Source organism: Alosa alosa, chromosome 22 (assembly GCF_017589495.1).
Source record: "Alosa alosa isolate M-15738 ecotype Scorff River chromosome 22, AALO_Geno_1.1, whole genome shotgun sequence".
Lineage (NCBI taxonomy): Eukaryota > Metazoa > Chordata > Actinopteri > Clupeiformes > Clupeidae > Alosa > Alosa alosa.
The window spans coordinates 13,469,876-13,488,367 of NC_063210.1; the positions used below are offsets into that span (position 1 = coordinate 13,469,876).

General features: G+C 42.5%; 2 protein-coding genes across 3 annotated transcripts in view; one reads left to right on the forward strand and one right to left on the reverse strand.

The window, feature by feature from the left end:
* LOC125287501 (A disintegrin and metalloproteinase with thrombospondin motifs 3) overlaps window positions 1-7,432 on the forward strand; it is a 71,209-nt gene extending 63,777 nt beyond the window's left edge. For both annotated transcript variants that reach the window (XM_048233367.1, XM_048233368.1), the window contains exons 20-22: window positions 4,361-4,490; window positions 5,732-5,830; window positions 6,500-7,432. In XM_048233367.1, coding sequence (XP_048089324.1) covers window positions 4,361-4,490; window positions 5,732-5,830; window positions 6,500-7,146 — 876 coding nt within the window. In that variant the 3' untranslated portion in view covers window positions 7,147-7,432. The remainder of the gene's footprint in view (window positions 1-4,360; window positions 4,491-5,731; window positions 5,831-6,499) is intronic.
* A 1,919-nt stretch (window positions 7,433-9,351) lies between these two features.
* star2 (steroidogenic acute regulatory protein 2) lies at window positions 9,352-13,871 on the reverse strand. The gene is made up of 7 exons (XM_048233369.1): window positions 13,792-13,871; window positions 13,245-13,370; window positions 13,015-13,154; window positions 12,509-12,667; window positions 11,723-11,907; window positions 11,294-11,387; window positions 9,352-10,182 (listed from the first exon to the last, which is right to left on the reverse strand). The coding sequence occupies exons 1-7, from the start codon at window positions 13,853-13,855 to the stop codon at window positions 9,988-9,990; spliced, it is 963 nt and encodes a 320-aa protein (XP_048089326.1). The 5' UTR covers window positions 13,856-13,871; the 3' UTR covers window positions 9,352-9,987.
* Window positions 13,872-18,492: the final 4,621 nt, after the last annotated feature.

The following is an 18,492-nucleotide window of genomic DNA, read 5'->3' on the forward strand; positions in this document are numbered from 1 at the left end:
GCTGTGTTCACTAATTCACGGATTGGGATAAATGCAGAGACCAAATTTCCCTCACAGGATCAAAAGAGTATATATACTTATACTTTTACTCTTTCCATCCATGCATGTTTTTTTCAGGACAGTGAAGAGTGACAGGAAGTAAGTGGGAGAGAGAGAGTTGTCCTTAGTATGTTCTTAGTATGTGTTGTGGTTATATGACTTTATATACAGACATTTAAGCAACACAACGACCAGAAGACTGGCAGCCTTAACCCTTAACCCCCTACAAGCACGCCATATGGCAACTGTGGCAAGGAAAAACTCCCATATTCCAGGAAGAAACCTTGAGCAGAACCTGACTTAATACTAGAGAAAAGAATAATACTAAAGCCCATCTGCTTCTACATGCACACACACAAACAAACTCTCTCTCTCTCTCTCACACACACACACGAACACACACACACACACACACACACACACACATACACACACGAATCTTTCTCTCCCCCTAACTTGGTTATCTCAGCTTCAGCTCCACCAGTGCTCCCTTCACTCCCTCTCTACTAATTTCTCCTTTTCCCTCTCTCCCTCTGTCCCTCTCTCCCTCCATTTTCACTCACCCCCTCCATTCTTCTTGTAACTCCTCTTACCTGTAACAGATTTAGAAGCAGCAGAAGGTACATTGCTCTTTATAATGATGCCATGATCTGTGCTCGATATGGAGGTTACTTAGGGCCGCCGGTGACATGCGTTGTTCTATATTTGCCGGTACCAGTTCTGTTAAATAAAGTACAGGTTTAAGATGCATTCCGTGCTTATTAGTTGTACTAGTTGTCATCACGGTCGCCATGAAAAGGAAGTGTTCTATTGTGCATGAGAGATTCTATACGTTCTAGCTTTCTAGTGTTAATTTCGTCAGACGAGACGAGAGGAAATATGTTCGTCAACAACCTTTTTTTTCATGACTAAGACGAGACGACGACGAGACGGCACTAATGTCCTGAAACACTGACTAAGACTATCTTAAGATGCATTATTGTTGACGAAAAAATACGAGACTAAAATGTTTTGCATGAAATAAAGAATAAGATAAAACCTCTCTTCATTTTCATCTACAAAATGAGAAGACAGAATATCTATCTGTTACATTTTCTAAATATTCGGAATGAGTTCATGCTCCTGTAGGCTAGTCTACGTGCTGTTGCTGCAACCCTGTGGCTGCAACACGAAACTACATGGAACAAGAACACCGGAGATTTCTGCCAGAGTTAAGCTAACTACCTAAGCTTTTATGCCACAATGCTACATGCCCAGAAGTTGAAGCTTCTCTCATACAAATTAACATCCCCCAGAATGTACATACGAAAATGTTCAGCATGTAATGTCAACTATTTAACTAGTTACACTGATGATGCAAAGTTTGCTAGCAAGTAAGCTAATATGGAAAGTTCGCTAGCAAGTTAGCTATGGCTAAGATGGAGAGTTTGTTTGGGGAATGTGTTGCGTTTGGGCGCATATCGCCATCTAGCTTGGCGGAGTAAAACATTAATACTTGGGTCTACGACAGTGTTTCTCAAACTTTTTCAGACGAAGGACCACTTAACTAACCCTAGCTAAAAAAAAGACAAAGATTAGACCTACTTCAACAGTATATCAGTCTACACAATAGGCCTACTCACTGAACCACCTTGCTTATTTCCTTTGCACTTTGCTTATTGTGTCAGAGGATTCATATGATTTAAACTGGCATATCTTACATAGACAGTGTTGCAGAACTGTTTGGATTTACATACAAGTTGGTTCAATATTGCAAACAACTCATCTATATTATATTTTACCACGTCTGCTCGCGGACCACTTGGGATAGCTTGCGGACCACCAGTAGTCCCCAGACCACACTTTGAGAAACACTGGTCTACGAATATCATGACAGTGGTCCAGTCAAATCTTTTACTGTCTATGGTCAAATCCCAACTGAGCTATAATTGTAGCTTGACTTACCTGTGCATGTAAACATACTGTGACAAAAAATCTGAATGAATAATTATAACAGACGAGTAGCTCTGTGGACACACAATATTGTTGGAAAATTGAGATGTGTGAAACACTATTTGACTCAAATGGTAATCAGAAATAATTAGTTATAAAAAAAAAGACTAAAATGTTTTGACTAAAACTGACTAAGACTAAGATACCTTTAGTTTTCGTTTGACTAAAACTAGACTAAAATTACGAGACTTTTAGTCGACTAAAACTTGACTAACAAAAATGATATTTGAATGACTAAAAATGACAAAGACTAAAAAGGACATTTCGTCACAAGACTAAGACTAAGACTAAATTAAAAATAGGTGACAAAATTAACACTATGGCTTTCATTGTCTGTCCTCCCATCCGTATCATCCTTTCTTCCATCTGCCCATATCCTCCAGCTGTACATGCATACATAATAACAGTGCTTTACAGTCAGGGGAGGGACAGAAGTGTAGGCTATGTACTGTATAAGGATGGCTTCACTAATTCACGCAGATCCTTTTCGTTCGCTCTTTACAAGGTGCTCTTCTTTTCAAACAACAGTGCGATTGTTTAGTCGTTAGGCACAAAAAAGGATTCGGCAAGTGCAGCAGTGCTTGTGTGTGTGATCCATTTGTGTGTGTGTGTGTATCCATTTGTGCATAGCCTTTGTGTTGAGTGGAAGTGCGATTTCAATCCAATCATGCACTGCATCTGAAATCTTTTGGAAGGATTGCAGCCATAGATACTGCCAAAGCCAAAGTTCACATGACGTTTTATCTGATGCTCTTATCCTCCACCAACTCTCCCCACCCAGGGTTGTGTCCTCGCACCGCTCCTGTTTGTTTTCTACACACATGAGTGACAGTGACATTATGAAGGCAGACATGATAAACTTTGCTGATGACACTGTGACAGCAAAATACAGCATGGCTCCACTCTATCCTGGACATAAATATGTTCAAATCCAAGGAGATGATGATTCATTTTAGAAAGCAGCCCCCTGCTGTTATTAACTCATTGAGTGCCAAAAAACGTAATATTACGTTTTTCCTTCCCTTGCGTTGAGTGCCAAAAACGTAATACTAAGTTTTTAGCTTTTTTTTTTTTTTTAATTACGAAACTAGACACTCTAACACACCTTATATGTGATTTTGGGAACTCTATGATGAATGGAAATGAAATATATGACGATCAAAAACGAATGAAAACGCAAGATCTGGACATTTTATCTAAACTCGGCTTTTGATGGTTGCCGCTTTGTTTCGAATCAGTCACTGATTAGCCTATCAGTGACATGCACGCCAGGTCAAAATCAGGTCATTTATTTTCGTGGGTTTATCACTAGGTGGCAGGTCTCGTTAGATCTCTTCCCAGAAACTTTGCAGGCAACACCTCTCAGGTGCTGAAGGGAGGAATGAAAAAGTCGAAGAAAAAGATATTGCAGCAGGTGCGTTTTCGCCAGACAACGCTGGATGAGTCCACCTTTCTACTAAGATAAGATGACTCTGACCACGACAGCTCAAAAACATTACAAGGAGTGACTGAACACCGTGCTGAGGAGGGAGTTCCATCTCCACCACGAGCCGGGCCTAGCGGAGTGGGTGGTAGGCCGAGTCACGCTTGCAAGAGGGCACGCCCTTGCCAGAGTGCCGAATATGTCGGTGATAGTGACTCATATAAAAGACGCAATATCTCCATTTCTAGAAAAAAAACATGGATTTTGAAGAAAACTAGCCACTGTTTAGCTTGGGATTTCTCAGGAACAGAGGCGTGTAGAAATACACGGTTTGCACCCACTGAGAGCTTAAAGTCTCACCTTTCAAACGAGCCATTGTACGTGTTCATAGCTATAACACAGAATATGCTGTGGCTATACAAAAATCATCAACAATGGTCTAGATTGCTGGCACTCTAGGACAAAGCTTCCGAAAACAGCTTGGCATTCAATGAGTTAATGGTCTGACTGTTCAAGGTGTTATTGTCTAGGGACAACAATCGAAAGCCAGTTAACCTTTGAACCGCTCACTGATGTAGTCTGTGCAAAAGCCCACCAGTTCATGCACTTTCATTGGATGTATTGGATATTAATATTGACCCCACTTGAAAATATGAAAATGTTTTATCCTTGTTTATTGAGTTTGTTTTAACCTGTTTTATTTGCTGGTTTGGGTCAAATACCAGCAAATATTTGGTGTGGTGTACGCATAGCTGTTCTCTAAGAGCTTGTTTCTAACTGCTAGCTGAGCAACTAATTGCTCCTTGGAGATAATAAAGACGTGTTGTGTCCACTGGTCCTCATATGATCTCTCATGTGTGTATGTGTATTTGTGTGTGTGTGTGTGTGTGTGTGTTTCTCCTACAGTGCTCGGTCACCTGTGGTGAAGGCATTCAGCAAAGGCAGGTTGTTTGCCGTGCCATGGACAACAGCAGTGGTCAGTGTGAGGGAGAAAAGCCAGAAACCGTTCTCATATGCAAACTAGCCCCTTGTCCAGGTAAAGGAAATGAAAAAAGAGAGAGAAAAGTGTGACATTGTTCTCACCCCATCACCGCCATTTCATTTACCTTTTAATTGGTGGGAGAGTGGAGATAATTTAGCCCTGAATGGTTAGTCCTTTTTGCCTCCCAGCGGCTGCAAAGAATCAAATACAGTTCCTGGAATCTGAGCAGCAGTGTTTTTATGAATCAAATACAAGTTCTGTATTGTGTATAGCGTTTTGTGACAATCAAATATAATCCTTAGAATCTACAGAGTATCTTGGTGTGTGTCTGTATGTGAATACTAACAGTTGTTTGCAATTATTAAACAATACTTCTTTTTTTTCTCTATGGGATCTGAAAAGGAAAATAAATGTGTCCCTGAAATGATAAAGAAAGAGACAGTACTATGTGTTTAAAACGGGATGTACAACAAGAGGGGTGAGATAATTTTATGCACAGTCAAAATGAAAAGTTGAACAAAATAAAAGAATGATTATACATTATTTAAAATCATATCAGCCTAATAAAAGCCAAAGCAATAACACTAGAGCAGAACTTTGTCAATAGATTTTGTTCATTAAGAAAAGCCTAGGAGACAGAAAGGCATGCAAAGCTTACCTCTGGTTGCTGTGGTGGGCTAATAACAACATTCAGGAACCTGTCTGAGAATTCTGTTTATTGTTTGAAATGAAGTCCCCGTCCTTTCTCATTAGGGGCAGGTGGGAAATGTTTCTCATTACTTTCTGTTATAATTGTGGAATTTTAGCATCTAGCCTGTGCAGATGTGACAGTGAAATTTCCTTGTGGACAATGCTTGTCCTTTTTGGATACATCTTCAACTCCAGACATGCCGTGCCACATTGTTCTACAGTGCAGTGCCACATTGCCAAATAAGCAAATCTAAATGTCTAGTGTTGGGGCAGCCGTGGCCTACTGGGGCAGCCGTGGCCTACTGGTTAGCGCCGGGATAAATGCAAAGACCAAATTTCCCTCACAGGATCAAAAGAGTATAATATATACTTATACTTATATACTTAGTGTGTATTAAAACAATGACATTGTAGGAGCTGACAAGGTTGAAAGGAATGGGGTAGTCTGTAACACTAAACATGGCTGGGCTATGACAGAAGGTCTTATGTTATGTTTAAATGTTGAAATCATATTCATACTATTCATACTTCTTAGTATTTGTTCAATGGCAAGCTGTGCCTAGATGGACTTGGGTTAAAATCACTGTTTTTGTCCACATTGACAGGCCAATCTTCACTTCCGTCACCCACAACTGTTGTGGTGGAGAACGGGACCTCAAGTGACTCAGATGCTGATGATAACAACCCCATCAACAAAATCTCCAGTATGTTGACCACCTTCCAGCTGTTCCTGTCAAAGCAGCAGGGCTGAAGTTAAATCAGGCCACCACTAGGACAACAACATGAGCTGTGGAGTAGGCTTTTGTGTGTGTGTTTGTGTGGGTGTGTGTGTGTTTGTGTGGGTGTGTGTGTGTTTGTGTGTGTGTGTGTGTGTGTGTGTGTGTGTGTGGGTGTATCCCCAGGGCTATTTTTTTTTAAGGGTGGAAAGAGTGTGTGGTTAAAAGGAAGGACTTGAAGTACACCTCCGGTCATGGCAGGTGGTCAAAGAAGAGAATAGACAGAGAGAATTCTGCCACACTGCTCCTCCCTTGATAAAAGTTTCATGTTCTCACAGAAAGGTGATGTTTCTAGGAGAGCTTGCCAACCCAAATCATATTTCTCTCCTAGGGAGAACTTTTTTTTTTTTTTATTCTAGGAATTGCCTGTCACCTCTTGCTCCATGGTCAATATTGTTGTTTTCATGATTCACTAGATTCAACAATAGACTGTGATAAGCTAGACAGGTGAAATGTCGAGTGTGGGTCGGTGTCTGTGATGGTATGTGTGTGTGTGTGTGTGAGGGTAACGTAGAGAGGTGTGTGTACTTGTGGTGATTAGAGTCTGTTTTTACCCTTGTAATTGTCACCCTTGCCCCCCCTTCTGTGTTTGTGCAGACGAACCATGCCTGGGCGACAAATCCATTTTCTGCCAGATGGAAGTACTAGCGCGTTACTGCTCCATCCCAGGCTACAACAAACTCTGCTGTGAGTCCTGCAGTAAGAGGGCCATCGGCCCTGCCAGCACTGGCGCCACCACCACCACCCAGACGCCCAACCTGGACACTGCCGTCCCCAACCCACGCTACAGCGTCACTGCCCCCACCCACTCCAGCGCCATCGTTCCAACTCCAGACGCCACGACGGCCTCGACCGTCGTCAGCACCTCCACGCCAGCCCCAGTGCGAACCACCAAGACGCCCGCGAGGAGACCACGTGCCACAGTGCAAGGCCAAACCCCATCGCCGCCTCCCAGTCCGCAGGCAGCGTCCATCTCTCCCGAGGAAAACGCTACTACGCCTCTGCCCTCAACCCCACCCCTGGAGCCCCCCACTAGTCAGAACCAAGCCCAGGCGCCCTCTAGCTCTGGGACCCCTCTACCTCTGGACCCCACTGGACCCCCAGTTCAGTCCACCACCACCCATCCCAGCGGAGAGGATGGCAACAGCACTTTAGGCGCCCAGGAGGCCAGTGAGGGGAGGAGAAGGGACAGTGTGGAATCGGAGAGGCCCCTGACGCAAAGGACCTTGCCAATGGAGACCTGAGCAGCTGCTTTTTTCAATAATAGTCAGTTTGTTTTGTTTTTTTTTGTTTATGTTTGTTTGTTTGTTTGTTTGTTCATCGGCTCACTGTCTCTACATGGTTCCTGGTGAACACACTCTCTCGTCTCATCTCATCACTCTTTACCAGTGGACATAAACCCGGAATGGTTACCTCAGTTCCTATACAAACATACATAAACTTACACACACAAACACACACACAAACACACACACACACACACACACACACACACACACACACACACACACACACACACAACCACTCACAGATCATAGACATGTCAATATTCAAATGCACATAGTAATTTACATCATATGCACACACACATGCCTGCAACCATAGAGAAATCACTATGCATCTGCACAGCATTGACCTACCTTCTCTGCTTAAAATAACAAATGGAAGTAGACAAAATATTTGGAAAATGGTGCTAACTCTAAAGCAACTCGTGACATTTAAAAGAACCAAAATGCAGTGACTGCATCATGACTGCTTCCAACCTTTGTTGTTGATGTCTGCCTGCTCAACTGGTATCTATCCAAGTGCATCAGAACTACTAATTTTGCTTTGCTTTATGAACAAACACATTGGTGACCCTTGGCTGACTTAGTCAGGCCATGCTTATTGGATGAGGGTGTCACTGTCATTGTGCATCTCCCTCAGGTGCTGGTGAAGTGTGACAAGCCATCCACCCTCTTCAGTGTGATGGTCCTCACAAAGCCCTTAGTCCTCACAATCCCAATGTGTGTGTATGTGTGTGTGTGTGTATGTGTGTGTGTGTGTGTGTGTGTGGGTGTAAGTGTGTTTGTGTGTGTGTGTGTGTGTGTGTCTGATAAGCACACATTATGTTACAAATGCATGCACATTGCTTTTGTGAAACTCACATATGCTTTAAATGAAAACAGAAAAAATGAAAAAAAAGAAAGAAAAAAAATCTGATATTTTTTTAAACTGATATATTTTTCAAGCAAATATTGTATATAGTGTAAATTTCAAGTAGTGGATATGAAATTAACATCCAGCTGTGTAATGTAAAGTATATTTACAAATGGGGAAATACAGAGACGCTGAGACGCTGTCTTGTGGAATGTTGTCAATCCCAGTGTCATGGCAATAACTGTGGCATTATTTCATTCCTCTTCGTGCAGTTTAACCACCTATGTGTATTGTATAGTTCTTGTATATACATGAGAGCTTTAAGTGTTAATATTTATTATTTTTTTTAAAGGTAGGAAGATACATTCTAAAAAAATGTACATGTTGAGAACTAAACTAAAAAATTGAGAACTAAAGAGAAGATATTTCAAACTCCATACGCAAAAAAAGAGTGCATATGTAACTGTCTGTGAAGCCAGGGGCATTGAAAATGTTCTTTAATATGGACAGGAGTTTAATACGGACATGGAGTTCTCGTAAGGACCCGAGTCACACAGACCCATAATAAATTGCTCTAACATCATTCATCAAATTTACAATTACTCTTGCAAGTTATGATTAAAACACTTTTAATTGTGCACAGCGGCCCTCATTACAGGCATACTCAGTCTATGCATCGACGCTCTCATGGAGATGGCTCATAGTGAAACACTGGCCTGTCAATGTCATCTCAGCAACTTCCGCACACAGAGAGGATTCTGTAGTATGTGCAGTGGACCATTACGTTGTGCTAACTGAAAGCTGCATGCATTATGAAACCCTTCAAATAAGTATATATATACTGGAATATATATATAGTAGCTACAGTTTACTAAAGAGAGACCTTCACACGGGCACTGTGTGAAGTGTCTTTTAAAGAGGGCATTGTTGAACTGAGTTTCTGAGTTTAACTTGACAATGAGAATTTAGTGTGTGAGGATTTGTTTATGTTGACAGCTATTAGGCTTCTTAATGAGATATTGTGTCTGTTCCTCGGCGACTTGAGAACGATCTGTTGTCATGGTAATTCCATCACTTCAAACGTGCACTAGCATTCTGTGAAAAAAGTTTTTTTTTTTTTTTTTTTTTAAGTTTGTTCCTGTGTAAGAAGGCTCAGACACAGCCATGCATTTTCAGTCCTGGCACAAGTGAATTTAACATGATAAATGTTGAAAAAAAAGATTAAAGTTATGTTTATGAAATGAAAAACACATTTTCCATTTGTCTTGATTATGCTAAAAAAATGAAAGAATAAATGAGAGCAGACTTCCTTTTACCCTTAATTTCTTTATTAAATATTTAAACTCTCTACCCCCATATTGGGCTTCAGAGGCAGATTTTAGTCCCAGTGTTCTATATGTTGTTAGCCATATATTACACATTCACTTTAAAGTGTTCTACAGTATCATTACTGTCCTACTATTTGTAATGCCCCATGTGCTAGTTGGTTAGTGCGGTGCATAGCTGCACAGTGCTTTGAAGCACACGCTTTATCAGACAGGTTTCAATACGTGGGTGCAAGCCATTCATTGTGATCTCAGACTGTGAGTGCCCGGCCCCTGTTATTGTTCAAAATACAGACTGGGTCTACACTGTACCTGTCTAGTCAAATATATAAAGCAGGCAAGTCAGGCAGACTCTGAAACCCCATTATGAGTGTAGAAAATAGCTCAACGCAAGGTTGGAGTTGGAGCCGTGCTGATGGCACCCCTATAGGGCGCTGGCATTCAGAAGGCAGGGGGCTCCCACAGACGGCTGGCATTAGGAGGTTAGTCCTGATATGACAGGTGCCATTTTGCAGTGTGTGGCATCCCAGCGGAGTGGGGCGTCCCCGCCTGCAGTGCCACTGGGTAGAGAGGCGAGGGGATGTTTTTTTCGAAGGAGGTCTCCCCAGGGGGGAGGAAGTGCTACAGCGCTGCTCCAATTCTGCCCGCCGTTCCAAAGTGCCACTCGTCTCCGAGCTCAACATTGACACTGCGCCGCCGCTCCTGCCGAGGTGCCGTCACGCCAGACGCCTCGGCCAGACGCTGGCGCAGGTATCTGGTGAAGTCCACCTGTGCTCGTGGCAACGCTTGATTGACAATCGACTTTGGCAGCCAGCCCTGCGAAAAGGAAATGGAACAGTGTCTCTTAGAATAACAGCAAGAGGCCTGTCAGGCATGGGAATCTGATATGATGCCTCATATATCAAGAGATATATACCAGTAACCAAAATATGGTGAACCGAGATGCAAGATGAGGAAAATAAACTACCAATATCACAACTGTGATTTTAGTGCACAGGAAATGAGATGGCATAGCATGGGTGGTCATACTCATTTGGAGGACATGACATGGAGATTAATGTCAGGCAGTTTTGTAGCATGGCTGTATTTTAAAATTAAATATTCTTCCAGGATGGTGAATTGTGTTTCTAGTGGCTGTGTGCACAGCTTACACCATTATTGGATGCATTTACATGTGTCTATTAAGTCAAGTCAAGTCAGTTTTATTTGTATAGCGCATTTAACGTGCACAGAGTGCAACCCAAAGCGCTCCACATATAGGGTAAGACATTGTCATTGACACATAGACTAACAAAGACAATAGCGGACGGAGCGGCGTAGTCGCCAGCGTACCCGTGACACCAAGAAAATAAAATTAGTCCAATTTCCAACCGGCTGAAAATGTCCAAGGGCAATAATGACTCGCGTGAAACTGCGCACAGCTGTGTCTCCACAACCGATGCATGCAACGCCAACAAAGTTCTTTACACTCACTGGCAGTCTGGAGATAACGTGAACATTAAGACAGCAGATGGTATCTCCCATTCACACAGACACACGCACACACACACACACACACACACACACACACACACACACACACACACACACACAAACACAACACACACACACACACACACACACACACACACACACACACACACACACACACACACACACACCTTATCAGTGCTCGCTTGCAATCCGACCAAATGTCCTTGGCAACTGTAATCTAGCACCATACCAGGTCAGGGACATGTACAGTAACACTAACATACAGTATGTGCATGTAGGCCTACGTGTTTGAAAATAAAGTGTCTGTCAATCATAAAAATGATTGTTCCGTAGTCTGTGCTTCTTGAGACGAAATGCAAAATGAAGAGGTGGAGTTGGAGTTGGAGGTGGGTTTTGTGGGTTTCGTGTCAACAGGAAGACAGGCTTTTTTTACCTTCACGTCCATGTTGAGAAGCCACGTTATGCGGCTCCTGTCTCTCCCGCTATCTGCAGCCTCCAGGATGATACACGTCGGACCGTCTTCAGCCCTGTTTAGAGTGGGGGCAAAAATACTTGAATCAATTCCTTTGTTCTGAGACATAAAAATAATCTTTTGTGGATCTCTAGAGCTAAAAATATCACGCTCTCTGGGTTGCAGTATATGTAGGCCTACTTATATACTACATCATCCACACATCCACACAGCAGTAAATTCTCCTCACCAATATTTCTCTTCCTAAATTAATCCATCAATCTAATCCATCTTTCATTCGAGTCTCCTTGTTTCTTTTCCCATTCCAATACCTGAAAGACCATACCACCATGCTGTGTGTGAAGGCTATAATATACTTCTGAAGAGTTTGAGGCATCAAAGCAATCTCACCTGACAAAGCCATTTTGAGGAGGCAGCGATTCCAGTTGAGTGGCAGCTCCTGCCAGACAAATACGCGAATCCTCTCGGCTACAGTGCCTGACACTCAGAAAGTCCCTCTGGCCAATCAGATTGCCTGCCGTCTCGGCAGACACCTCATGTGTCACCATGGTTTCGGCATTGATCTGCCGCAGGATCTACGGGGGAGCAGGAAAGCATATTTACACATAATCATCACGCGAGTAATTCATTCCAAACCGGGCCCATTCGAGAGGAGTTGGCGGATTCTGAGGATAATGAGAAGTGCAAATGACCCCTCTAGATCTCTCAATCAGATTCAATCAAAGGCAGTGGCATAGTTTCCTGCTTGCACACTTTGCTTTGCTTTGCTTTGCTTTGAAGCACACGCTTTATCAGACATGTTTCAATACGTGGGTGCAAGCCTAGATTCATTGTGATCTCAGACTGCGAGTGCCTGGCACCTGTTATTGTTCAAAATACAGACTGGGTGACTCTGTATACCTGTGTAGTCAAATATCTAAAACAGGCAAGTAGGCAGACTCTAAAACCCCACTATGAGTGTAGAAAATAGCTCAACGCAAGGCGTGCAAAGCATTAGGCTGGTCACCCAACACATATAGACCCTTTCAACAATAAAAACAAAAACAATGCTTGAACATTCTATTTGGTTCCCAATCTACTTCCTCTGCATTAAGATAACATGGAATGTTAAAACGGAAGTCTTGTGGGGCCAACTATGATGCTGATAATGGAACTCTCTTGAAAGGGTCTACTCACTTTAATGCGACCGATGCTGGGGTTCCATGAGCTCATGTCCTCCACTTTGACAAACAGGATGTCGTGCAACTCCTCAGGGCTGGCGTCCAACTCTGCCTCCAGACGAAACACTCTCTTCGCCCCCGGCAAAACCTTGCTGTAAACAATCAAGCCATTCTCCTGCAAACAAACAGATAAACAGATTGCAATGAATGAATGAATGAATGAATGAATGAATGAATGAATGAATTAAATAATAAAATGTCATTGAAACCTTTATTTGGCCGGATGTTTTTACTTGTGTGAGTCACACTTTAGTGCATGTATTCTTAACACTGTAAGTCTTCACTACAGAACCCATGGCCTTAGAGTTATTAGTATATGAAAGACAGAAATATATTGTTGATGATGTTGTTGTCCTTGTTGTTGTTGGTGTTGTTGTTGTTATTGTTATTGTTACTGTTACTGTTATTGTTGTTAATGTTGTTGTTATTGTCGCTGTTGTTGTTGTTGTTGTTGGCAGTCACCTCGGAGATCTCTGTTTTCCATCCACTTTGGTCCTCCAAGATGGCGAGAGCAGTCTTCAGCGCCTCCTGGCCCTGCTGCACCAGTGCCACTTCCTCCTCCTGCAGGCTCGGCCGCCTCTCACCTCGGCCACGCGGCGCCTCTGGAACAAACAAGTGAGGACAGGTCAGAGAGGGCGCCCACGGACAGGGCCACTGATTGGATCATGGGAGGCGTGCGGTACAGCACTCACCACGGGCCGCCGGCCGACATGGCCATGGCAAGCCACGCGGCCACCAACTAGGATGGCCGGCCTGGATGCCCGTCTGGTGGTGAGCCAGTTTACGTCCAACTGCTGCGATGGTGGTGCGCTGCAGTCCTGCAACCAAGAGCACTAGATAAACACTACTGTCTCCTTATCTGTCTCCAGATCTGTTCCCTGAAGTGTGATTTCTCTCATGTGCTCCAAACAAATGGAGAGCCACAAATAGATTTCAGTAGACTTCATTAAAAAACCTATCAGATCCGAGATTGCTTGAAGAGGAGCATTCTATTTAAGCGTCCATGCAGTTATTTGAATGCATTGCAAGCCTCACAACTTAAACAGGTCACATCACATGTCTAGCTTCACCATGCAGGACAACTAACTGACATACACCCTTACAATCTAATTAGTGACTAACACATCCTTTCCAGAAATCGAAATCGAATCCACAAATCAAAAACCAAACCATCTCACATCGAAAGTCTCACAAGTGAATCCCTAATTGCACAGCTGTGCATCGGGCATCTGTCCTTACCTGCCATGCCTCTGGAGAGAGGGTACGTAATACCACAGCTGAGCTTCACCACGGCAGGCAACATGACTGCAGGGCGCAAAGAAGGCGAGGCGGCGAGGAGATAGCTCCCACACCTCGGCTTTATACGCCCGCTGTGAAGGACGGCACCGAGGAGATAAGAGCCCAGGGCTCCAGGTGGGCATGGGGCCGAGGCCCACTCCCAAGGTCACCGCGGCGGAGGGCTCAGAGAGGAGTTATGGTCACATGGAGGGGGGGAAAGGAGAGAAAGAGAGGGAGAGAGAGAGAGGGAAAGAGAAATAGATGGCATCTGAAGCATCCTGCAAATTTGATCCCTGTAGAGCTAATGTGACCTGACTTGACTGAGGTGCACACATTGGCAGATCTTCACTAATATGCTCTGTACTGTATAATCTCCAGATGGGCATAAGAAGTTTAGTTTATACATTTTTTTTCATGCAATGGTGACAATTTGTTCAGTGGGAAAGAGAAAATAAACAGAAAGATGAATTCATTTGCAAGGCATCCAGCGGCTTTAGGGACAAAACAAACATAAACTCATTAATAGGCCACATAGATTACAGCAGCTGCAATAGTCCAGTTTTTAGCTTTCATAATTTCAAACCATGGGGTCGTGGTCATAGTGCTCATAGGGCTGTTTCCTGGGCCAGCAAAGCTATTGCAGTTCACTAATGGCTTGCAAGCCCTGTGGGGAATAAATGCATTTGATTCACAGAGCTTGCAGCCCTTGTGTGATGTGTTCTAGTTGGTTCTAATGATACTCATTGCCAAATCACTGCACACTGTAAGAACAACCATCTTCATAACAGCCAGTATGAAGCCATTCTTCCAATGATCATTAGGCTTACATCATGTGGTTTGACCATCATGTGGAATGACATTCCATTGGCATCGCATCAGTGCATACATGGTGATCGTAGCATAGAAAATTATTCACCTTTGTTCGCCTTCCATTCTTTCACCTCTAAAAGGTGAGACAAATTAGCCGGCCCTGACAACTGGACAATGCTCTAATGCAGGGGTGTCAAACTAATATTAGGTAGTGGGCCGGATTTGTTGGAATGAGACCTCGTGGGGGCCCGTCATTGTCATGGTCATCATTTTTCTGCATGGGTATCAGAGTGTTATTTGATGATATCACTTATGAGCAAACAAGTACAAATAATGTACTGCTGTCATATACTGCTATTTCTCTCTTGAAATGCTCTACTACTTCCATGTTAGGTTTTTCGCTGCTTCCTTCCTGAGGATGGTTTATAGTGCTAGGTTTAATTAATTTACCATATCATAGAGATATTGCTTATTGTTGAAGACAACTAGATGTGAATATCTTTTTTTCTAATTTTCCTTCCTACCTAAAACATCTGGGGGGCCGTATGAAACCTGCTGGCGGGGCTGATCTGGCCCCCGGGCCTTATGTTTGACATCCCTGCTCTAATGAAAAGCTCTGGGGAAGAAACACATGTTACTTATAGGATTAAATTAGATTTGGATTGCCAAATGTATGATGTTAAATTCATACATAATCCAGTTATAACATATAATTTCACTAAAATCAATGTAATGTATGCAATATACTGTAATATAATGGGTTATGGTGCACTACACACATGCATACTGTACAAACACACAGTCAGATAGAATACACATACAGTAATTGGACTGACTATAATAGGTTGAATGACCTCAACAACCATTCATTTGACTAATATTATGGTTTAACTAATGTGATGCAGTTTCAGTCATATGACTCCAGGCATTGCAACTTAAGACTGATGTTGGTGTTTTGTTTTTTTTTGGTTAGACATCAACAACAACAACAACAACAAGAAAGGTTTCCAGATAAAGCTCTATTCATCTCCAGTTTTAGTTCAGCAGGAGAGTTTTGTGCTTTTAGAACTCTGTGCTTCACCCTCTCGACTTACAAATACTTTAGATCCTTTTATTTCCCTGTCTCCATCATTACATAGAACGCTGGGTACGTTGGTATAACTACCTCTGCCACAGCCTTTTAAAAGGACATCCTAAGACTTCTCAAATATCACAGATCGAGTGGGAGTCGTCTGGTCATATCGCATACCAACATCTGTCATTAGATTGACTTTCTGCAGGGCTGTACAGAGATTTGGAAATGCAATGCTTTCTTCTTCCACTGCCAGCTCTAACACCAAAGTAATATTTCTTCCTTAGTAAAAGGTGAACTTCTCCTTCCAAGTGACAGCACGTCAAAATGTCTCCCGAGAGAAGCCCTACACAGGGGGCTGACTCTACTCCCAGCCTGCTTCCAGCAAATCACATTTGGACCGGAGCAGGAAATAAAATCAAATTATACAGTTTCTATCGAAGATGGATTTTAGAGAGGGAGGATGAAGCATATATTTTTTTCTCTTTAACCACGATCTTTCAAGATTTACGCATTTAAGCTATCTTTTACCTTTTATCTTTTAGCTATCTTTTACCTGCAAACCTACCTACTGTATGAAAATGTAAAAAATATTTTGCAATGGTAAGGATGTAATCGTTAGAGGATATATATATATACACCACCTCAAAATATATACCTCCAGCTTATACAGTACTGTCCATTTCTTCCATCTCAGCATTTGCAATGTCCCCACCTTCTCTGTTTCTGTTTCACTTTTTGTCTTCCTTACTATACACACAAGGAAACACTTTCACGCCACACATTCACATGAAATCACATGCATGTTTACACACACACACACACACACACACACACACACACACACACACACACACACAATCAAAATCAATACTGCTTATTAGGGTTTGAAATGGCAATGGGTACAAAAGCATAACAAACACAATGACCATGCCGACGAGAACCAAGAAATAATATGCATGAGCATCCCTGGCCACTTAGCTTTTGTTTTGTGAATGTGCAAAAATGGGAAAAAATTTTTTTCTCTTTCAGACATCTATAAGTGTGTTTTAACATATTTTCTACAAGTATGTCTGGCATCAGTGATATTGACAAGCCTTATGTTGTCTACTGACCTACTGTAAACTCAAATGCCAAGCCAACAACATTTTCACTGATCGAAGTAGGTATTTTTAGCATCAACTTTACAGTAGGTCATTTTGAAGATCATGAAAAGGGGGTCTTGCAGTGGTGTATAGCTAATAGCTATACTTTGTTTACCTCAGCTTTTAAATTTTTATGCTAAAAGGGCAGCATTTTTATGGCCTCCTGCAGAGGGATAAGCACAAGTGTCCATTTCAAATGCCCGTGGTCTTTGCACTATGGAAGAGGTGGATGTGGAGGTGGGGGAGGTGTGTGTGTGTGGGGGGTGGGGGTGGAAGGCTGAATTCTGAAATGCTGAGAACATTCCAGAGGATATGGGGCTCTTATCATTCCATGCCAACAGGTGGCCTTGAGTAGGGAGGGCAAGTGACGCAAATGCTGAACTTCACCTGCTGACCATGCCGCTTGTCCAACTTCTTGGTGTGCACACACACACACACGCAAGCACGCACGCACACACACACGTGCACGCAAGCACATGCATGTGGCTTATGCAATTCCATTCTTCGATTTTGTACACACACACACACACACACACACACACACACACACACACACACACACACACATTGCAGTTTGTGGCTTATGCAATTACATTCTCTGTTCTGGTACACACACACACACACACACACACACACACAAGCATATGCACACACATGCATGTTGCAGCTTGTGGCTAATGCAATTACATTCTTTGTTCTGGTACACACACACACACACACACACACACACACACACACACACACACACACACACACACACACACACACGTTCTGTTCTGGTACTTAATTAGTAATTACTTATACCTGTTAGATGAGCACATAAGTTCAGATTTACACAGAAGATTCAGATATATGATCACAGTGATCCAACTTTGACCAGCTGTAAATGTTATTGTAAACACTCCTGAGTAGTAGTTCGTGTAGAATGAGGATGACAGCTGTCTGTACGTCTGTGATGAGTTCTAAGAACAGGTGCATGCAAGTTGCAATGGAATAAGCACTGACGCTAGAGCTCCCACCCACAACACCCCTTTGAGGCAGAGGAGGAGAATCATATTCTCCACAGTTTGCAATCAATTTCACAAAGACTTCATATCCTAAATGTATTTATTTTCATTGATGACCTAAAGGCATATTTTCATAAACACCCTGTAGATTTACTGCCACAAACATTATTGACCCAAGGAAGTTCTTCTTTATCTTTTACTAGTATTTGTTGACTTGTGCGGATGTGTGATATATGTTAACACTATTAACTCCATTATTTCCCTTTGGGATGAATACAGTAATCCATCCTCTATCTATCTATCTATCTATCTATCTATCTATCTATATCTATGTATCACACTAAAAATGGGAAAGCTTGGGGAATAGTATTTATTGATCTGAATGCTTTAAAAAGGTCTAGCTAGTCAAGCTACTTTCAAAGTGTAGGCTGCTCTCTGCCTCTGTTCAACATTTGTAAGGGGTACGATCACAAGCAGTACTCACCATGAAATGATGGGATGTGCTGGCAACCATCTTTTTTTGTTGTTTATTACTATTGTACTGTTGGCAAGGTCAAGACAATTGGAAAAGTTATAATTTTGCTCAGCTGGTATGTTACATATAACAAGGGAAGAAATGAACATTTCT